Source organism: Palaemon carinicauda, chromosome 25, assembly GCF_036898095.1.
Source record: "Palaemon carinicauda isolate YSFRI2023 chromosome 25, ASM3689809v2, whole genome shotgun sequence".
NCBI classification, from domain to species: domain Eukaryota; kingdom Metazoa; phylum Arthropoda; class Malacostraca; order Decapoda; family Palaemonidae; genus Palaemon; species Palaemon carinicauda.
The window spans coordinates 49,054,056-49,079,055 of NC_090749.1; the positions used below are offsets into that span (position 1 = coordinate 49,054,056).

The window sequence follows — 25,000 nt, forward strand, 5'->3', positions numbered from 1 at the left end:
TATAGTAGCACCTATAATTTTTATTAATCTGTCATTAATTCGTCATACTTATGTCTGGCTTCATATACCGTGTAGCCGAGAGAGAGAGAGAGAGAGAGAGAGAGAGAGAGAGAGAGAGAGAGAGAGAGAGAGAGAGAGGTAACAGCCATTCCCTTATGAGACAGAGAGAGAGAGAGAGAGAGAGAGAGAGAGAGAGAGAGAGAGAGGGGGGGATGAGGAAGGGGTAAGGGAGGTATGGAGGAGAAAGAGGTAGGGGGATAAGGAGGGAGGTAAGAGGGGAGGAAAGGGAGTAGGGGAAGCCAGGAGTGGAAGTAGTGGGTGAATAGACGTCACCAATACGTCACGCCTCACCTGTTCGAATGTGTAGTAGCTCACGCAGGTTTTTGACTTCACAGTCACGAGTAAACGCCATAATTAGCCGCATTTGACAGTGTACAATAGTGTTAAAAATTAGCGGAGTGTGTGAAACACTCTGTGCTAAAGCATCATGTTGATCCGAGTCTTCGTTTCAAAGATATCTGCGAAAAACAGTATGTCATAGGGTCTGATATGCATAGTAGTACTGCTTTGCTGATTATAACGATACACAAACCCTTTCACCACGTTAAGGTATCCCCATTCAGAAAGGGATATTTATACACAACTCTATGGAAATCACACAAAGCTTGAACTTTGACTATTGGGGTAATTGACATTATTATTCGATAATGAACATTAGTACTTGAGATAAGGTTCTAGATATTTACTCCAAAGGCCGTGGTTTAAAACCAGAACCACGCAGTTCCCTCACAGTCCACAATTTACAACGTTTCAAAAGGCCATTATGATATTACCTTGTTACAGTTACAACTCTATAACAGTTTGTGTTACTTGTGACCTGGTTCTCTGTCATTATTTCGAAACTGACAGTTTCTGGTTCTTTGTTGCTCTTCCCAAAAACAACTTTGTAAAAACAGTAAACTGAGTAAAGGTTAGGTGCGGAACATTTAAACTCTCAGGGTGACTGTTTTCCTTCCCCACACATTTATTCATAAGTTTCCCTCTGGTAACTTATATCTTAGTACTGTATTTTTTTTTCTAGTTTTCGGTTGTAGTTTGTGGTGTTCAATACTCGTATATATTTTATTTAGACCAAATAAATACGAAAATATATGTTAGTCATTTTGGAAAATTGGTCATTTTACAAAATGCCCGGCCATTATGCTAAAAGACCAAATTTCTGGTCACTTTGCAAAATGACCTAAATATCTCGACATTTTGCAAAAGGGCTAAGATTTTGGTCCGTTTACAAAATCAGCAAGAAGCTAACCTAACCTAACCTAACCTAACCTAACCTAACCTAACCTGCTTGTTGATTTGACATTTTATAACCTTACCAACGATGATACTGATGATTTTGTAAATGGACCAAAATCTTGGCCCTTTTTTGCAAAATGCCGAGATATTTAGGTCATTTTGCAAAGTGACCACCAATTCTGTCATTTTGCATAATGGCCGGTCATTTTGTAAAATGACAATTTTCCAAAATGACCATAATATATGCATTGCATATAGTTTTAGTTTCCTCATATATTTGCTGTTGCCTTCTTTACGATATGGATAATTCTTCTGTTATTGTTGATTTTATTAACGGTACTGTTCTCCCCTATTCTGTCTTTGTCACTTCAGTAATTGTCGATTTGCTTTTTCCCTTTGCCCATTTCGTCCAATTTCAGTCTTGATTTGGCCCCTTTTGTGATTCAGTCTTTTGCTTTTGTTTATTCAATTCATTATTTTGTTCGCTTTCTTACCCCCTTCACAAAACTACATTGTCACTTCAGCAATCGTTGATTGGTTTCTTTTCATTTTCATTATCACTTTAGTAATACTCTCTATAATTTCTTATTTTAAATCATCTTCCTTATTCGGTCTTTTTCTTTCTCCTCATAACTTCAAACTCAGACGTTTTGGTCTTTTTACTTGGGCACTTCATTATTTATGTTAATTTCTTTGTCTTTATATTCGTGCCATCCAAAAAAAAAAAAAAAAAAAACGTAATATAAGAGAAGGTTGGGAATGCCCACCCTGATCCTGGAGACCTTAGGCATTGGTATCAAGTAGGGACTATGTCGTACCTTCATTGTGCCTTGGAGTAGATGACGGCTTCTCTAAACAGTTTCTCTTCCCTCCCGCAGTATCTTCGTTATACACAGAAACTGTATACACACACACACACACACACACACACATATATATATATATATATATATATATATATATATATATATATATATATATATATATAATTTAAGGGCTAAAAGGGGTCTCATAAATGGCACGGGCAAGGGGCAGTGACGCTTCCCTAGAGACTGACCATATATACATATGATCAGCACTCAAGGCCCGTCTCCATCTAAGTTGGGGCCATGAAGGGGCAGGCAATGGCTGATGATGACACATCAGTTAGATATATAGGCTCCCTCAAAACCCCATATTCTTTGCTCATAAGGAACTATCGAACTAGGGCGGTTTTGAATCCCAGTCCAACAGTACGCCATGCAGGAACATTTTCAATAGTGTACCACAACAGAGAAAATATATATATAGATAAACATTGTGTCTCTAGATAGTAATGGATCTTCTCACTACATGAAACTATAAAGCTTGAGCGTGTTTCGAATCCCAGTCCAGCAGCACGCCATGCAGGGACGTTTTCAAATGGGTACCACAACACAGAAAATGTATATAGATACTCATTGCGTCTCTGGATAGTATGGATAGTAATGGATCTTCTCTTCCCTACAGGGATCAGCTCTACGACACCAGGACATAGGTCTGTCCTCAGAGGGTTGGGTGATGGCTGCTAACGTGTCTGGAAATGGGATGAACCAGTGGGTCAAGTGCTCCGCCACCAATGATGTTGGAGGGTCGTCTCATCCCTGCGTCTTCTCCATCTCTTTAGTTGGTAAGTTCAAATATAATATAACAGTCATTTGGTTTAATGCTTAGTCTATGCAAAGGCTCCCCAGGTGTTCATGTTTGTTTATTTCTTTATTTCATTTGGTCTTTTCATTGATATAGATGTTTTTTATCCAAATTTATCTCCACTGAATAAAACTTGGCCAACTATTTTATAACTGTCTTATACAGATGAATGCTGTTGCCATGCTAATTCACTTCTCTCGTTTATACATGCTTGGCAAAGAAACAAAAGAGGTATAAATTGCAATTTATAGGTCATCATGTGTGTTTTCATATGTTTAATTTCCATTTGTGTGTGTGTATGTGTGAGAGAAATATATTACCGAAAGCAAATAATTTGTATTTTAGAGTTTTCCTCCAATTTCCTGTATATTTTTAAGCTCCCTTTATTTTAAAGGTCTTTCCATATGCTAAATTTGGCATTTATTTTTATCTTTGTCATTTATTTGATCTGTCATATATTCATGTTTAGCTCTGAAATACTTTTCCTTGTACAATAAATGTTATATTACTTTTTTATATCTTTGCACTCCAGCTTCACATCTATACCCTGTTTTCATAGATGATGTCCCTATTACTTCCATAATTGATGAAATAACTGTATTTTAATTTGCTTGTAATATTTTCCATTAATCCCCAATTTCTATCCTTGTATATTTTCTCTTTAGTGTGTCTTCAGATTTATTATATTTGTTCCATATAAATTGGATTATAATTTAGTGCCCTTCAAAAATGCTTTCCTTATGTGACTGTATTACTATTTTTTCTTTATACTTGCCATTGTTAGGTTTGCTGGATTTGAGGCAATTAAAATAATTTCCATTTTCTTGCGTTTGGAATATTCTCCTCTAACAATCCAGTTCAATGCCAAAATATAATATATTTTGTAGTACTCTATTGCCCTCTATACGACCAGAATATTTTTCCTTATTATATATCTTAATGTTCCCCTTTTCTTGGTATATTGTTAATGCCCAATGTGTACCCAGTTTCCTTTAGGAGCTGAATATGATATTTCGCATATTCTTTAGTTCCCTCTCTACCAAAAGCACAATGGCTCAGTCAATGCTAACTCTTTTTTTTTAAATTCTCCCTTTCTCTTCTACCCTTTCCATTGCCCTTCATGGGACAAGCTTACAATGTGATGTTCACCTTGTGCTTCTTGTCTTATTCCACTGGCAAATTCCATTTCTCGCAGACCCTCCCCTAAATCAATATGTATTTTTTCGCGCTGGTCTATGCGAGAAAGCATTTATGATTTTCGGGGCATTCTATATTTTATTTTTTTAATTTTCTTATAACTTCCAACAGTGTCTCCCTTTTTAGCAATTCGGAAACCTTACTAAAGGCTGTAGCAGTTACTATTGTATTATATTTTCATTAATTTAGCTTTTCTTGACATAATACTGTAAAATAAATGTTTTATTTTGTCTCCTCTTGTGAATCCTACTTTACATTCATCATCATAATTTATTATTATTATTATTTTTATTATTATTATTATTATTATTCAAGCTACAACCCTTGTTGGAAAAGGAAGATGCTATTAGCTCAAGGGCTCCAACAGGGAAAAAATCACCAGTGAGGAAAGGAAACAAGGAAATAAATAAACGATAAAAGAAGTAATGAAAAATTAAAATAGCTTTGAAAACATTACCAACATTAAAACAGATAATTTTTCATATATAGACTATTAAAAGGCATTGATTTTTCTTCTGTCACTAATTCATTTTAGTGAAATTTTCTAAACTCGTTTCATTGTTCCTCAGTTCTTTGTGAATCTCAGGTTTTGGGACTTGAAGTCCTGTTGCTGTCTTTCCTTCTATTATAAGACAGTCCTTGAATTTACTTGTGGTAGTTATTGGTTTTTCAAATCGTTTTATTTTCTATTTCTTAGTATTTCTTTAATTGCTAGGTTCATACGCTCATGTTATCATCTAGTTCGGCCATTTCATTTCCATATTCTATGTTTTTTTCGTTATTCCTTACTGTCTTATTTTACTTCCCTGTTTGCTATATGTTTCTATAATATTTATTCATTCTTCTTTCCCTTCAATTATTTTCTTTCCTTTCTTATTGCAAAGATCTTTTGCATTATTGTTTTTTTTTCTGGTTTATTTAAGCCATTCATTATCATAACATTATATTCTTGTCTCTTTTGCTTCTTATGCTATTTTCTTTATTACAAAGTCAGTTGCTTCCTTCTTTATTAGGTCTCGCTAGTTTTCATTCCTTTGATCATATATATTTTCTAATGATTTCCTCACTCTTCTTTACCTGCGTTATCCCTACATTAAGGGGTCGGTGGCCTGATGCCTTCTGTCAAAGCCATGCTCTTCCACCAAACCTCTTCTCTCCATATCATCCTTCACCTTATCTCGCCATCTAATTACCTGCCTCCCTCTTGATCTTTTTCCCCTAAAAGGTCCCTCCTAGGCCCTCGTCCCTAACTCCCAGGCCCTCCTTACTCCCTCTCAGGCCCTCCTCACTCCCTCTCAGGCCCTCCTCACTCCCTCTCAGGCCCTTCTAAGCTCTTTTCACCACATCCTAAACCCTTCTCACTCCCTCCCAGACCCTCCTCACTCCCTCTAAGGCCATCCTCACTCCCTCTCAGGACATCCTCCCTCCCTCCCAGGCCCTCCTCATTCCCTCCAAAGTCCTTCTCACACCCTCCAATGTTTCCCCTTTCCTGAAGAGGTTTTTTTTAGGTACTCTCTTCACCAGTCACACACAGATGTTCCTGTACTACTTTCAAAAGTACTCTCCACTCGTAAACTTTCAGCAATCTCTCCACTGTATTATTTTTCTTAATTATCAAGACCATTCCTTCTAATTTGTCTTTGTCTGTTTTTGTTATTATTATTTCTTCTACTCTTTTATTGCTTCCAACTGTCTCCATTTGATCTTTCCATCTTCCCTTGTCAAAATATTAACAAATTATTTTTCCTCGATATCTTCTCATTGACACGCAAATTATCTATTCTTTTTTTCTGTTGCCATCTTTCACAAAGTGTAAACCCTTGTATAATAATCAGTATTTAGTCGAAGTATTAAAGTATTCAATGATCGTGCATCCAGCCTATGAATATTCCCCTCCTAATTTCTATCCGATTTTTTTATATTCCAAAAACCCTACTTAATTTGACGTTCACTAATGTAATTAATATTAACTTATTTTGATATTCTCACTGCTTTGCCCCTAATTCTGTCTTTCATTATTCCATGCTGGAAGTTGGATTTGTTAATATCAAATGTAATATTATGCAAACTACTTTTCAGAGACATCATAATTTTGCTTTCGCTTCTATCTGATTTATTTCTCTTTAGTTGTTTTTGTTCTTGTATTGAATGAAGACATCATCTTTGATAATTCTTTATATATCCCTTATCTTTCTCTCCCTCGTCTCAGCTTGAATGAAAGCTGCGCGAGATATCTACAGGTGTAATATTACTCAATGATTAAATTTCGTTCCAATAATCACTTTTATAGGGAGCTGTTACATCCTAAGGCGAAAATCAGTTATTCCAATGTGAAAACCATCTTCATAATTCCATCAATGACAGTATTACACTGTATACATATACATACATACATACATACATACATACACACATATATATATAAATATATATATATATATATATATATATATATATATATATATATATATATATATATATATATATATATATATATATATATATATAGTATACTGTATACATATACACATACATACATACACACGCATATATATATATATATATATATATATATATATATACATATATATGTATATATATATATATATATATATATATATATATATATATATATATATATATATATATATATATATATAAGTGTGTATATATATATATATATATATATATATATATATATATATATATATATATATATATATATATAAGTGTGTATACCTATGTTTTATTTATACCTATTTATTACTCTTTCTTCCACATAGTTTATAATTTATTTTTCTAAGAGTCAGAAAACTGTCACTACAATTGTTATTGCTACACACCTGTATACCAACATCAAAATAAGGTTAATCCTTTAAACGACTTTTCTTGATTTAAACTTGTAGGTTACATGAAATGTATGTTTCATGATTTCTCTTTCTGTGGTACTGTTGGTACAGTTGGAGACAGAAATTCCTGGCATACCTCACTCTGAGGAGGTGCACCCTGATACGCACTTGCTGCACGACGAGTAACCAAACAGATAGTGTTGGGAGAGATGGCTGAAGTGGTGCGCGGGGACAAACAGAGACACAAGTTGTACAAGGAATTCCTGTGTCCAACTGTACATGTTAGGAAATGCCAGGGCTGCGTTAGTAAAATGTGATCCTCTGGTAAATCAGGGTCTTGTGTGAATGTATAATTTCAGACGAACATAATATTCACATCTCTTATACATATTTTTTTTCATTGTCAAGTACTTTAAAAGATGACCTTTGCTGGACATTTCTTGTTTATAAGTTAATATATATAACTCCTGCTACTGTTGATTGATAATTATGATAATTAAGCCATCTAGACTTTGATCTAAATTCCTTAACCAGGTTGAACCTGTAATAACAAATCATATGTAAATATAATTGTTTATTAATAATGACCAAAAATCAAATAATGATGATAATAATAATAACAATAACAATGTTAAATTTATAATACTGAGTCAAATTCGTTAATAGTTAATAAACATATATAATAGTAATATGTATAACAGTTTGGGAGTGTTATAGCTTAGTGTAATTATTAATAGTCATTATCAGTTGAATAACAATAATTAATAGTATCTAAATGCAAACAAAGGCACTGATACCAACTGACACAGTAATAGCATGGTTACTTGTATGTAATTTAGTAACTACTTTTATGACAAGTTTTATGTAAACAAACAAACGTCAGACAGAGTAGCGCCATCTGTGGATGTTGGGGCTTACTAATGCTGGCGAATTTGAACAGAAGTTTGATGTTCTTGTCTTCCGTATTGTCTTTGCAGTACCATAGAAATTTTTTTATTGATGAAGTTGTGTTTTTTTTTTTTTAACATCTACTACTTGTAAAACCAACGGCCATTGACGACAGATAACTCTTCTATCGAATTGTAAAATCTTCCTTTATTATTTCTTCTTATAATCATACTATAATCTTTTTGTTGTGAAAAGAACTAGTAAATATTGATGGTGATTTAAAGATATGTACAGTAATATACAAATTATTTGAAGGATGTTTTTAAACGAATCCATCTTGGAAAGAGAATAATTTAGGTGATAAATTTTGTAGATATTATATTTTTTGTTGAGGTCCTGTAGAGAGTAGGGTTCTCCTGCTTTATAGGACTGGAGAAACAGCCGTCAGAGTAAAGTAAATAATGTATTATCAACATTAAACAGTCATATTCTAACAGCGTTTGTTGAGATGAAAAAAAAAAAAATAGGTAGGATTGATCAGAAACTAATTTCAAATCATAATTCACATTTCTTCCACCTAAAGGTCCAATCCCTAAAGCGAACCCAATCATAACATTTTAATTTGTAAATCCAAAATGAACGATAATTTTGAACGGAAAATTTGTATTGTTTCGTAACTCGGGAGGCAAAGTCGTAAAACTGTCATACTCCATAAAGCCCATTCATAAAAAAAGAAAACCTTGGCGTCGTTGTTCGAGGCATAAGCAAAGTAATCTGCTTGATGCATCCTTGGCGATACACAAAGCGAGAAAAAAAAATTATTTCCTGTTACGGCAACTCATATTTACTCCTAGTTTTGCTGTTATGGAAGCAGTTATGGCTCATAACTGCCTGAGTGGGAAATAACTAGATTCCATGTGACTTGATGTCTTATTGCAACGTTTAATGCATGAGGTATTGTTGCTGGTATAAGTTCTCTGTTCTTTAATGGATATTTCACAAATGTTTGTTGTTATTACTCGAGTTGAGAATTCTCTCTTGTTCTCTCTCTGATCGGACAAGGATTCCTTAAACATGGGAAGATTTTAGAGAAAGATGTGCTTTTGGCTTTTATTTGCCTGGAATAACATAACAAAACTTCTTCAGCTATTTCATAGTAATTATGAACTCATCCCTTGAAAACAATTACAAATATATGATTCAAGACATCCTTAGGAAATGAGCAGGTTTACAATAATCCTTTTCGTGGATAAAGTTTAAATCATCCCTTGAAAACTTTCCGAGATAATGGTAAAAGTTTAATATTCCTTGAAATGAGATGGTTAAAAGTATCCATTAGGGAAAAATACGTTATTAGGACTATTTCCTCCGTGTTCAGTCGATGCTTTGTATCAGCGCTCTCCAACGACTTCTGCCCCTCATATCTCGTCCTTTCTAACACATATATCATTTGCTTTTCCATCAGAACTTTGGCCATCCTCTTCTTCAATTCATCTCCTTAATCACGACCCTTTTACAAACATGACCAGGGTACGGTATTTGCTTCGATGCTTCCACACGAGAAAAACTTAATGTTTAATATACATTTAAAACTACAAATGAAAATTAAAAAAACTTAAACAAATATCGGTCAGCCTTGTGACAACAGGACCAAAAATCACGTCCTTAGAATAAAATTTCCGAAAGGATGACCTAACCTCTAAAATATAAATCCCTAAGACAGATGAATACATAAACAACACAAGCAATAAATCAGGGGCCCAAATTTAGAAAACTTACCTATTACTAAATAAGGTTAGGAAGGAAGAAGGAGAGCACAGTGGGGAAAGACAAACTCCTACCTATATAATAAAGCTAAACCTTATACAATAATTACAAATTTCAACAAAAAATCACTCTCCATACGAAAATAAACTAATCAAGTTACATATATATAAATGTTACAAAAGAAAACCAAACTTTCTAATTACAGAAAGAACGAAGTATTATTTACAACACAGCGGGCGTTTCCAGGTGCTAGGCTTATATTTAAAGCCTCGGGGAACTCTGGCGTAGATACCAGGCAAAACAGTCACACATCAAAGCACAGCCTTCAGAGGGAGTACTGGAGAACAGGTAAGCACGAGACATAGGCACAGCAACGTCCTCTCAAAAATAAAATGGATAGAAAATTATTACCTGGACTCAGTCTCCCAACATGCCTCCTCACGAGCTATCAAGCTCCCCACACAGCTGCACAGACGAAAAGACACGCTGCAGAGGTGCCCCTCCTGCGTCCGCTCGACCGGGAACAAATCCTGGACAACGGCCTGAACCCGCAGGAAGTCCACACCCAACACTAGCCAAGTCAAGACTGAAAAGCTCAGATACACCGTGGGTGGCAGTTCCTGCGCAAACAACCCCAAAGGTAATTCTGAAGATCAAAGATGAGGTAATCCTAATAACAGCTGTGGAATAAAGGTGTGGGAGGCATACAAGTCTAGCCCGAACTGTCTTTATCATTCTCTCCTGGCCAGGAATAAAACATTCTCCCCTATGACGACAGCATAAACAAACTGACGGAGAAACTGCTAGTCGAACTCCATAATCCTTAGCAGCTTTGTAAAGAATACAACAGGTGGGGTTAGTAATACATATTATAATTCAAACTAAAATATCGGAGAGGAGGCCAAACAAAGGTCTCTGGCAACACTGCCTAGTAAAAACTTAAAATCTAAGATTATTACGTTAATACCTAATACCTTCCTCCCCGAAGAAAAAAAATTTTTTTTGCACCATAATACAAAACTAAATTTTTTTTTTTTTAGTTTTTTTTTCAGATAAAAGACCCGAGAAAAAAAAACACACTAAAGACTATATTAGTTTGATACAAAGAATTCATAAACAAAAATGATAAACCCCTGAAACAGAATGCCAGTTGGTCATAACACACAAACCAAATTTACAAAATTAACCAGAGTTCATGACAAAAATGACAATCACTTGACATAAAATTACCGTTAGCCTGAAACCTAACATACCAACCCATTTGAGAAAACGAACTGGGCAGCGCATGAGGAGGGATAGACAAAATATGTTTAATTAAGACCTGGATAGAGCATCAGGAATCTTATTTTCCGATCCTTTCACGTGTTTAATTACTAGATTAAACTCCTGTAGGAAAAGTGCCCATCGCAAAATCCTTTGGTTAGCTCCCTTCATCCGTTCTATGAACACCAACGGGTTGTGATCTGTCCAGATTTCCACTGGAAAAGAAAAATTAGTTTCATAGGGTTTAAAATAATTCAAATATCGGACCAAAGAGAGAGCTTTTTTTCGATTGTCGAATATCGCCTCTCAGCTGACAACAACTTTTTGCTGAAGTAACACACTGGATGAACTTCACCATGTTCTTTCCGTTGGAAAAGAACACCTCCTATACCCACGTCACTAGCATCAACAGCAATGATTAATGGCTTGTGATAATCGGGAGCAGTTAAAATAGGATTAGTCACCAAATCCGACTTAAGTTGATTAAAAGCCCTCTCACACTGGTCAGACCATAAGAATTTTTTTCCCTTTTCTAACATATTAGTAAGTGGCTGAGCCAGATCAGAGTAATTACGGACAAACAGGCGGTAATACCCTGTCATGCCCAACACTCTTCTTACATCTCTAATATTAACAGGTCTTTTTAAACTTACAATAGCCTCGAGGTTAGCTTGCTTTGGAGCCACCTGACCCAAACCAACCTCGTGACCTAAATAACAAACCTTGGCCTGCCCTATTTCACACTTACCCAAATTAATTACAAGGCCAGCACGCCTTAGAGCTTCAAAAACCTTACGATGCCTTACTATATGGGTATGCCAGTCATCACTATAGATCACCAAATCGTCAATATAAATTTCAGTTCCTTCCAGACTGCAAATAACCCTATTCATTAGCCTCTGGAAAGAGCAAGCAGCATTCTTCATTCCAAAGGGCGTAACCTTACATTCGTAAAGTCCAAAAGGAGTGACAAAGGCAGATATCTCACGCGCACGATCGGACAAAAGAACCTGTCAGTACCCTTTCAACAAATCTAATTTGGTTATAAACTTGGCTGACCCTATCCGATCCAGACAGTCATCAATACGGGGTAATGGAAATGAATCATCTTTGGTGTGGGCATTCACCTTCCGATAATCCACACACATACGGAAATTACCATCACCCTTTTTTACCAGTACTACAGGAGAACTCCAGGGACTCACTGATGGCTGAATAAGGTCATGCCTCAACATATAATTAATCTCCTTACGGACCAAATCTAATTTTACCGGATTCAGACGGTAAGGACTCTGTTTAATAGGGGAAGCACCCCCCACATCTACATCATGGCTCAAAACCTTAGTTCTACCTGGGGCATCTTGAAACAGTTGTGGAAAAGAATGGATTAACTTTACCACTTCTTTTCTTTGGTTAATATTCAAATGATCTAAATTACCTGTCAATAGTTCTAAATTTTGCATGTTTTCCCCTGATGCACCCAATGTGACCTGACACACTAAATCATCGGACTCCTCCGGAGGTACATCAATTACCACTAACACCGGTTCACATAAGATAGCTAAGGGATCACCCCTTTTACTCAAATAAGGTTTTAAACGATTAATATGAAAAACTTTACATTTACGTCTCGAACCAGGAGACTCCACTTCATAGTTAACATCAGACAACTTCTTCAGAACCTTCCAAGGACCCTTATACCTCGGCTCGAGAAAACATCGAGAGGAGGCCAAACAAAGGTCTCTGGCAACACTGCCTTGTAAAAACTTAAAATCTAAGATTATTACGGTAATACCTAATAATATGTATATTTATGTATATATATATATATGTATATATATTTATGTATACATATATATATATATATATATATATATATATATATATATATATATATATATATATATATATATATATAGATACATAAATATATATATATATAAATACATACATATATATATATATATATATATATATATATATACATATTTATATATATGTATATATATATATATATATAATTATATATATTTATATAATTATATATATATATATATATATATATATATATATATATATATATATATATATATTTATATATATACATATATATATACATATATTTGTAGATATATACATATATTTGTATATATATATATATATATATATATATATATATATATATATATATATGTATATTTATATATATATATGTACATATATATATATATATATATATATATATATATATATATATATATATATATATGTACATATATATATATATATAAATATACATATATATATATATATATATATATATATATATATATATATATATATATATATATATATATGTATATTTATATATATATATGTACATATATATATATATATATATATATATATATATATATATATATATATATATATATATATATATGTATATTTATATATATATATGTACATATATATATATATATATATATATATATATATATATATATATATATATATATATATATATATATATATATATATGTACATATATATATATAAATATACATATATATATATATATATATATATATATATATATATATATATATATATATTTATATATATATATATATATATATATATATATATATATATATATACAAATATATGTATGCGTGTGTATGTATATTTTTATTTATATATTGTTTCCTCTACTACAGAGCCTCCAAGTCAGCTGGTGGGATGTGCCTACCACGAAGTGACCACCGATTCTGCCGCAGTGACTTGCTCAGCCGGATCAACCTCAGAGAAACTGACTCCCACGTATCATATCGAGGTATTATTTCAAATAAGCTCATTACAAATGAGGAAGTAGATAAGTCAATATCATGATTACTGTCCATAGTGGGAGATTTGCTAAGCACCCTTTCAATTTATGCTTGTAGACTCATGATTTATGCTGACATGTGCATTAATAGTCAAAGAATAGTAGTAGTAGAAAATACTATTATTAATCGTTAGAAGATGGTGGATGGTATTAAAGTGTAGTTGTAGTAAATATAGTATTAATAGAGAAGGAAGGCAGATGATAAATATGAAAGTAGCTATGGTGTTAATGGAATTACTACGGGTGAAATTTGAGGTAAAAACAAACATATATAGATTATATACACCATAACCTTCTTCTTCTTCTTTAGGTACGTGAAGGCAACACCGTTATCCTGACGAAGAACAGCTCAAAGCCTCGCTTCAATTTGAGCACCCTTTCCCCTGGGAGAGATTACGTCCTGGCCATGTATGCCAGCCACAAAAAAGGGCGTGGAAAAGAGACCACCTTGCTTTTGAGAACGCCCACACCAAAGGCGGAGGAAGTCGCCCCTGAGAGGGTCTCAATAAATTGTAAGTTTCATTTAAAAGGTTAACCTAGATTCAAAGTTTATGGATATGTTTAATCATCATCATCCAAAGACTACTTCAGTAGTCTGATTTTAAAGTTTCCTATAATTTTTCAGCTTGATGAAAGTTACTTATAATGCACTGGTTTTTAAAGATTATTTTCCGTTTTTGTTTCAAGAATTTACTATTGTCACATGCTAACTGTACTAAATGATACTATTAATGGTAAAGTAGCTTATAATAATTCTAATTTAGAGTCATCTATGAAGGAAACACATATTGCTGATATCATTACTTTTATTCATTTTGTTCCATCCTTAGAAATAAAGTTATCATTATTATTAACAGTAAACAACGAACCGAGCAGCGACATTCTCCAACCTGACGGAGATGTAGAGGAGGGCAGTGGATTGCCTGTCAACGCTATCGTAGGCGGTGCTGCAGCTGTGGCCATAGGCCTGGCTGGGGTCGTGGCAGCCATCGTGTTCTGCCGCGCCCGCCGCTCGCAGAACAACTCTCCTGGAAAATCGCAGCAGTTCCACCATGCGTCGCACGACTCGCTCCTCGAGCTTCCCCACGGAACGATGTACCAGCCTTGTACCAGGCACCCTTCCAGAGATTAGGTTCATTCATTTATCTATTCAATTCTACTAGAGAACAAGGAAGATGCTCTGGGTGTGTGCTATTGAATCTGTGTGCCTTGGTTGGCAGTAAATTGAGTAGTAGGTAGTTGGTTGGCCACCCATTGATACTACTGCTTGAGAATTATTAGGTCGTTTGACTGGTTACTAAGTACTATATTGGATCCCTCAGCTTATGGCTCATTTTACCTTTGCCTACATATACACTGAATAGCCTGGCCTAATCTTTACACATTCCATTCTTTCCTCACACACTTGGAGACACTAACATAACTGTAAAATTCTGATTCACTCAAGGTGTCAGCTACTGAACTGTAATTGTTAAGTGGCTACTTTTCTCTTAGTAATAGTTGAGGAGACAATTAACTATGATAAGTAGATCTTGTAAGAGAAAGACTCCAAAATCAAACCATTGTACTCTAGTCTTGGTTGGTGACATAGCCTCCGTTACTTTAGGGTACACTCAGGTACACCATTCTGTCTCTTTCCTTATTTCCTATCCTCTATCAGCTATTTTCCTTGTTAGAGCCACAGAGATTTAAACATCCTGCTTTTCCAACTAGGGTTGTAGCTTAGCTAGTAGTAATAATCATTAGTTATTTGGCATTATTGGTTACAACAGGATAGAGAAACGTATGGGCGTAGCAACATCATGCCAAATTACTTGATGAAAATCAAAAGAAAATCGCCCTATCCTTACTGGTGACCTGCCATTGGTCAGTTCCCGTGATCAATCCCTTCTCAGATCTGATAGATCCAACTGCAATACGACCTGACTGTCTCTCTTGAGATAGGGAACAGGCATTTGATTCTATAGCTGAGTAGTATGGCACATGTAAAAGAAATGGACATATAATGACAAGGATAGGTAATAGATGGACATTAAGAATATCAGAATAAGTCCCTCGAGATTGTAAAAGACGCAGACAAACGAAAAGACGATTGATTGACGAACAAAGGAAGTTTACGGGCGTAGACTAACAGAGAAAGACCATAAACAGACATAAGTGGAAGAACATGTCTGAGGCCTTTGTTCTGCAGTGGACTAGTAAAGTAATGGTGAGGGCGATGATATATATATATATATATATATATATATATATATATATATATATATATATATATATATATATATATATATATATATATATATATATATATATTACTTGCTAAGCTACAACCCTAGTAGGAAAAGCAGGATGCTATAAGCCCGGGGGCCCCAACAGCAAAAATAGCCTAGTGAAAGGAAACGAGGAGAAATAAAATATTTTAAGAAGAGTAACATTAACCTAATTCTTTCATTTATAAACTATAAAAACTATAACAAAACAAGCGGAAGAGAAATTAGATAGACTAGAGTGCCCGAGTTTACCGTCAAGCAAGAGAACTCTAACCCAAGATAGTGGAAGACCATGGTACAGAGGTTATATCACTACACAAGATTATAGAACAATGATTTGATTTTGGAGAGTCCTTCTTCTAGAAGAGCTGCTTACTATAGCTAAAAAGTCTCATGTACCCTTACCAAGAGGAAAGTAGCCACTGAGCAATTAAAGTGCATTAGTTACCCCTTTGCTTGATAATCTGTGTTGTCAGGTGAATGAGGACAGAGGAGAATTTATAAAGAATATGCCACACTATACGGCGTACGTGTAAGCAAAGGGAAAGAACCGTAACTAGAGAGAAGGATCCAATGTAGTACTGTCTGGCCAGTCAAAGAACTCCATAACTCTCTAGCGGTAGTATCTCAATGGACATCTGGTGCCCTGGCCAACCTACTACCTAATATATATATATATATATATATATATATATATATATATATATATATATATATATATATATATATATATATATATATATATATATATATATATATATATATATATGTATATATATGTATATGTGTATATATAAATATATATATATATATATATATATATATATATATATATATATATACATATATATATATATATATATATATGTATATGTATATATATATATATATATATATATATATATATATATATGTGAGTATATATATATATATATATATATATATATATATATATATATATATATATGTGTGTGTGTGAGTATATATATATATATATATATATATATATATATATATATATATATATATATATATATATATATACATATATATATATATATATATATATATATATATATATATATATATATATATATATATATATATATTCTATTTTGGTAATTTATTACTCGAAAAGTTTGCCTATTCAAAACGGTGAACTGATTATCCTATGAGATTCACTATTAGTGTTTTGTATTGCTTGCTCTATACTCTAGGCTACTGTATATTCTTTAGCTAAAATAGTCATTCAACTTTTTTAATAGAAATCACAATTTTTATAATGCAAAATATTTGTAAGTTTCAGCAAAATTGTCAAGCAGAGTATTTGTATGAAATAACCATTTATTGTCATCATCATTAACTCTTGATTATTTTCAGAGCTGTTGACTACATTTTCTCATGGACCTGTCGTAGTAACTCAAGTGACATCTGGTCGGTCTTCTATAAGGTCATCACCGCTGCCTCGCCGTTCCTCTACCCGCAGTGCTTCTGGAGGAACATCCCCAAGACGGCACCGACAAAGAACACCTTCCGTGCGTGGAGGACCTGTCCACGTTGTGGAAGTGGAATCTGACAGCATCACGACTCCAAGAGTGGAGATCGAATCTCCCTCAAAATCACTAGCATCTATACGAATGAGCTTGAGAGGAGACACCTCTCAGGTGCGTCAATCGCCTCCATTGTCTCTGCCCTGTGATACTCTAGAACCGCCAGCTACATCAGCTCCAAATGAAATGTCCCAGAGCCTTCTACCTACAGATTTTCAACTTCACTCTGCATCCACTCCTCATCTTTTGCCTCAGACTTACGTTACATCTCCCATTCAAGCTCTTCCTCAGCCATTAGCAATAGACCCAGCCCATTCGGTGCAACTTCATGCAGAATCTCCGATAAACACAGTATCTTATACGACCCAACACATCAGCCTTACAACCCAAGCTGGCACAGTTCCACAGACACTAGTTCCATCGAATATATTCACGACGCCTCATCCTTACAATACAGCACCCCAGATCTGCACAGCACCACAAGTTCACGTTGTGACGGCAGCTCCCGACATCATCACTTCTCAGTCTCCCCCTACTCAAACCCAGATCCAGAATACCACTTAGTTTCACACATCCAAGAAGCACCTCAAGTTCTGAGAGTACACGAACCACTAATGCATCCCGAAGCATTGCAGCAGCAACAGCAAATCGCTCGGGAGGCGTCTGCAGTACAATCTGGAGGTGAAATAACCACTGCACCCCAACATCACCCCACCACACCCATTACGAAACAACGTAGCTCACCTGATACTGGTTTAATAAAATTTTATCCTACTTTTCGATACATGTGCTATTCATTATCCTTATTCATTGCCAAATCATAATCCTGTGAAACTAACAATCAATAGACATATGGAAATCAAATTACTTAATCAATAGACATAAGGAAATTAAATTACTTACTGGTATTGACAAAATAAATCTGTTTGCAGCCTATCCATCTTAGGCAAAGCATGGATGAATATGATCCAGTTTTGAAGAGAGATCTTTAAGAATAGCAAATTATATACATATATGGGTCCCTTCTAAAACAGTGTCAAGATATAGCAAAATATTATCTTTAAATCAAAACTTGATCTTATTTGAGTATCTACCAAAAATTAAATTCTTCAAAACATTGAAAAATGCTCACAGAAGTTTGTACGCGTCAAAGCCTGAATCACTACAGCAAATATATCAAAACAAAAAACTTAGAAAATGTGCAGCATAAAAATTTGCATAACAACTACAAACTCTCCACAGAAAGCACCAACACTTTTATAAAAACAAACTAGGTTAAAATAGAGAGCACTAAAACATTTAAGCAAAAATCTGGTTCAAACTTACTAACAAAAGAAGTAGACCAAACATTTTTTTTTAATCAATTCATAGAAAAACAGCCATCACATTATATAATAGGACATCATTTGTGAAACAACCAATATAAAATCTTTTTTTTTTTTCATAAAGTAACCATTTTATTGCATAATGGAAAATATTTAGACATAGTTATAACACTGTGGTGCCAAGCTTCCCCCTCCCCCCCCCCAAAAAAAAAGAATCATCCAGTGGCCATTTTGAAAAAAACAGCAGCCTGAGCTCTTGGAGAATGTCTCTTTGCTTTATAAACATTAAATTCTACTTTAGTAACTTTAAAAACATGAGAATCCATATCTAGACATAAAACTCAGATAACTACAAATACTTCTAGGCAAATGTCTACTTCGGGCAGCTAAATTGGTGGCCATCTTGAAAAGGGGCCGCCATATTAGATTTTTAATCAGCCAGATTTGATTAGTATGATTTGAAGAACAAGTATCATCACTTACATGTTTTCTTTACTGGGTTCTACACTATATCACTTAAAGCATTACCAAATGTAGTTGGAAATTCCTGTATAACATAAATTATAAAAGAAATTAATACTGAGATTTTCACTTTAAATTTTATTTATGAGTAATATTTAACTAAAAACTGATAAAATTTATTATTGTTCAGTTTGTGATTATATAAATTCTCTTTTGGAAATCAATGAAATATAAATGTAATTTTATTCAAAAGATATCCATGGATTTGTTTAATGATCCAATGGCATTATATACAATAGATCTATCTAAAACAACCCAGGCTAGTAGGAAGACAAGCTTTGTCTCAGTAAGAATCTCAAACATGAAACATTAGTAAATGTTTCATGTTTCAAGCAAAACTGATTATGAAAAAGGTGAAGCTTTTAATCCTCAAAATGGTTAATCATTGTTCATGGTCTTTAAGCATTATATATGAAAAGATCCAATTTATACTTCCTCCTGTTCCAAACTAATTTAATTTCAATGACTCAAAAAGTAAAAATTTTATACTTTATAAACTTATTGTTGTTATATAATATTTGTATTTTAAAATTTTGACACACTTCAATAAAGTTCAGGTACACTATTCTCTTCAAAGTGACACCATGAAAATATTTAAAAAACGATAAATATATTTACAGCAATATAAAAAAAACATTACTATATCAGTAATCAGTCACTGTAATTTACTGCACACACACCCAAAACGTACAAAGAGTTAAGTGCTTTTAATTTGATTTACAATAATCATAACTTTCAAAATTGTTATAAAATGAAATTCATGAAATTAAATGCTTGTCAGATTGTCTTAGCCAAAGCAAGTGACACATGAAATATTTTAGGAATAAACCCTCAGACCCTCCCACTTCAGGTTTCATGACTATATGTATTCCAACAGTGCTAGGTCAACATATCTCGGTGTTGTATGTCCATTAAATCAATAGAAAACACCAAGGGTATTTAACACATTAAACTCTTTATATAATACTGTATAGAGCATTAAAACACAGAATCTTGATAAAAAATACATGAATTCTCTACTCACCTGATGTTCAAATTGCTTCTTCTCTAGAATATTTCCCCATTTTCTTTCCGTTCCATAGATACATGCCGCAGTAAGCAATTCAACAATCTAGTGGTTCATGGTAAGTAGCCCACCAAGAGTTTCCCATTCTTCAGTTCGAAGTCGTATTCCCTATTCCTTGTAATCACAAGTCAGTGAAGAGGCAGATAAGAGTGGATATGAATATTAGGTGAATACTGTACAGAAATAGAAAAAAAAAGAAAATTATAAAAATTATGTTTGTCTATGAACTTCCCCTGATGTTCATATTGCTGACTCTCAAAGTATTGAAGGTGGGACACCAGTCATGGGAAATAGGTCAATAAAAATTAAATTGTATAATCTAATTAAAATTATAGACTCAATAGATCTAAAATTTAATGCAAATCATTTAAAACAGTTTTGCTAATGAGGCTCCAAATTGTTTTTCCGGTACTTAAAATATAAAAAAAATAAATCATAACTTGATTTCATTAAAAAAAAAAAATGGCCACAGCAGCAGTCACCATAGAACCTAAAGGCTGATAATCTCTATCAGAAAGTCAATATATTAAAAAGCTTTTTTGATTATTTTTCGTACTTTATTATGGTTATTTTCCTCGCGTTCCATGAGGATCGGACAAGAGGGAGGATTGGTGGCTGCCGACCACTGCTCCTTCAGACACTAATGAAGGTAGCAGAGATGGATCCACCCAAAAGGAACGAGCTTCTCCAGCGAGGAGAGGTGACCTAGAGGAGCTTGCCACTGGAGGGCTGGAAATTGTTCCTGCGACAAGAAGGGCTGCGCAACCTCTCTGAGCCTGCTGATCCGTTCTTCCAAGGGAAGAACACGAGCTGCTGCCGAGTCAATCAGCATTCCCAGATACTTTACCTTTTGCTTGGGAATGAGGTTCGACTTCTTGTTGTTCACCACGATCCCCAGATTGCGTCAAACTGCCAGAAGTGAGTCTCAGTCCTGAATCAACTGCTCCTGGGAGGGAGCGAGAATCACCCAGTTGTTGAGGTAAGTCAGTAGGCTTAAGCCCCTCGAGTGAGCACAAGCTACTACTGTCATGAACACTCGAGTAAACACTAGGGGAGTTGTGCACAGTCCGAAGCACAGGACTTGGGACTGGTACACCGTGCCCTGGAAGGTGAATCGGAGGTACTTTCGAGGCAACCAATGAACTGGTACTTGAAAGTACGCGTCCTTCAAGTCTATCAAAAGCATGAAATCGTACTGCCTGATGGCTAACAGCACAGTGCAAACTGTCAGCATCTTGAACGCAGTTTGCTGAACAAACTTGTTCAATGGCGAAAGGTCGATGACCAGTCTCCAACCTCCTGTCACCTTCTCGACAAGGAAGAGACGACAGTAAAATTCTGTTGACTGATCGTGTACGACTTCTAGCGCATTCTTCTCCAACATTTCCTGGACCTCTGCCTCTAAGGCCAGAGACTTCAGAGATGTTGGATCGTATGTGTGTGGAACGCTATTGGAGTGGAAGATAGGGGAGGGCCCGATGAAGCACAAATGGGAGGTTGTACCCTTTGCTAAGGGTCAACACTACCCATCCCTCCGCCCCGAGGTGCTGCCACATTGCCCAATGGCGCGATAAGCCTCCCCCTACCTTTGGCAGCATGGGAAGGGGAGAGGCAAGCTCAGCGTTTCCCTTTCCCTCGTTTGCCCCTGTTCTTTCCACGACGTGGAGGAGCTAACAAGGGAGGCTGAAAGGTCTGTTTCGGGGCAGAACCCTTCTGAACAGGAGCAGGTCTCCGCTGCACAGGAGCAGCAGGAGCAAGGCCATCGGTACCCTTGCTACTTCTTGTGGGCTTAGCCTCACTCGGCCTGGTCGCGGACCGTTGAAACTCGCAGCCTGCTCCTGGTGGATAATGGAGTCCTTCGAGTTGAGGCACCATTTCTCCCACGCAGCCCGAACTTCCTCTGGTGGAAAGAGAGAAGTTGCAGCTCTAATAGGAGCGTTCCTGAGTGTCATGGCCTCTCCTGAACCAATCTGTCTTACCAAATGAGTGGCTACTGCCTGGCACTTTTTTAGGATCAGATTGGCATAAAGGGTGGCAAGCTGGACCAGGAGAAAAGCAACAGCTTTCCCACCAGACAAAGCCAGGTTCCTGTACTGCTCCATGTGTTCGGGGGGGGGGGGGGGGGGGGGAGCGAGCTTGGTGTCCCGCGCGAACCCTGTGGCCGTACCACACCAGTGATCAAGTCACAAAGTAGCATGGAGAGCAGCTACAGAGATGGACTTCATAGTTGAAATCTCAGAGGCCGAGAAGGAGCCACTCTGAGATTTCAAAGTCTCGACCGAGGAACCACCAGCAAGCGGGGTCGAGAGGGAGAGAATAAGGCACAGAAGACTCTGTGACGTGGTACCTCTTCTGTCGCTGGTGTGGTTGAGGGAGAAGCTTGTTCAAACATTGGCTCCTAAGTGAGTCACCAGGTTCTGTGATCTGGTCACTCACTCGGTCCAATGCTCGAGCAGCCTTTCTCGACCAGAGTAGTGTGATGGGCCCTGAACTGCCTTCGGGAGCTCCCCATGGGATCTCCAAGGCTGTACACTTATCCTTGGACACTACCGCAGGAGGAGCCCTGAGGCCATTAATCTCACGCATGAGGTTAATGACCTCTAGGAACGACGACTCCACCTTAGGATTTTCCGTCTCCACGGCCGGTGATGGTTGTGGATATGGCTGATCTCTCAGTCCCGCTACATCGGTATGTGTAGGGAAAACAACATGCTGCACGGATGATGACATCACTCATGAATACCCTCGCTCTGGTCCTAAGACCAAACTAGGCGTGTATTCAGGAGTCGAGGAAGGACCCTGGCAGAGTTAGTCGCATGAGTGGTGTGCGCAGCCTCACCTGTTACACATCCAGAAAGCATGGGGGTTGCCTGCACCTCGCGCGGCTGGTATCGCGAGAGCTAGCCTGGTTGTGCACGAGCAGTACCCACGTCGCGGGCTGAGCCGCGAGGTGGCTTCATGCCAGGCCCAAGTCGCACGGGTCGAGTGCGAGGCTGTCTGGGCCTGCTCCCTGCTCACGCGACACACAAATCGCAGAGTTGGTCCGCGTGGCTACCCCAGTGGAGGTAGTCATGCGCAACGCGGATTCTTTACGAGAGACCACTGCTATGATTTCTCGTGCCAAAACCGGGACTCTCATTTTCTTGCTAAAGAGTGGTTCCATTTGAGTCTGAGCAGCCCCTCGGGGGCCCGAGAACCCCATCACCATGCTCTCGGAGACGATACTAACGCCCTCGAGCTTTGCTTTACTCTTCTTCCCCTTCGTATTTCTCCTTGGGGGATGAGAGAGAGGAGGAGGAACTAGAAGAGGAATACCACCCACGCTAAGCTCCACCCCATACCGCCAGCCAACCATTCAGCACAACTGCCTGGTTTTCTTTCTCTTCGGCAGTTTCAGCTCAGCTGAAGCGAATTTCTATATTAAATTATTACGAGGTTTGTATATCGCGCCGGAACAACTATTGTTTTAATATGTAATATGGCACTGTCTTTTAACCCTTTTACCCCCGGGGTTTTAAGAAATTTCCAACCCTTAACCCCCAGGGGGATTATTTTTTACCCAGCACATTTTGCAGTATATTTTTTTTTAAATTGCTCTAACAGCCTTAATTTTTTATCATAGAGAGGTCAGGTTGGTCTCATGCTCTTTGAAAATGCCTGAATTTTCTCAAAAAATTATCAAAAAATATGAAAAATTAATTTTTATAGCATTTTTTTGCAAGGACGTACCGGTACGTCGATGGGGGGTAAAGGGATGGCTTTTGTGAAACTTACCAGTACGTCCTTTGGGGGTAAGAGGGTTAAACTTATAGAGGACAATCTCTAGTGTTGCGAAGAACTTGGATTTAAAAATGTCATTGAGAGCCCTCAGGTGATTAAGTGTAACGTGTATGTGTTTTGGGGAACCACCTTTGAAATGGTTTAGGCGAGCTGATTGATTAGTGCGACAACCTTCTATGGCACTTGAGAGCAACTGATCCAGTTATGTGGATCGTCTTCCTTGTGCCCTGAACAGAGCTTTTATGAGACATTGGGGTTCAAGAAAATCTGATCTTTGTTGCACAACTGCTAGATCATGGTAAAAATAGGAGACCGGAATTATATAAAATTCTATATTTTCTTGAAGCAAAAATGTATCAACTTTTCATGCTAAGGGATCAAAGACATGATAAATAAGAACCACTATCATTGATTTTTCAAGAATATATGTGTTCCTTGGTGGTCATCCAACCGATTAGTGACAAGCCTCCACATGGTTTAACTTTGCTAATCTAATTGAAAAGGATTTTTTACACATTGAAGGTGAAGTTGCAAACATGATAAGAAAACTCAGTGAAGGAGCAAACAGGAATATATGCAGGTGACCCGTGTGATTGCTAAACTTCAAAGACATACTTATAAACGTAGTATTCAACAACTTGGGAGCACTGGACTCTTTCTACTTAGCTAAAG

At 36.1% G+C, this 25,000-nt stretch overlaps 1 protein-coding gene across 1 annotated transcript; it reads left to right on the forward strand.

Annotated features, from left to right (window-relative positions):
* The first annotated feature begins 2,816 nt into the window (after positions 1 to 2,816).
* LOC137619225 (uncharacterized) lies at positions 2,817 to 15,061 on the forward strand. The gene is made up of 4 exons (XM_068349401.1): positions 2,817 to 2,944; positions 13,649 to 13,764; positions 14,126 to 14,327; positions 14,673 to 15,061. Exons 1-4 carry the CDS (start codon positions 2,836 to 2,838, stop codon positions 14,945 to 14,947), a joined length of 702 nt encoding a protein of 233 aa, XP_068205502.1. The 5' UTR covers positions 2,817 to 2,835; the 3' UTR covers positions 14,948 to 15,061.
* Positions 15,062 to 25,000: the final 9,939 nt, after the last annotated feature.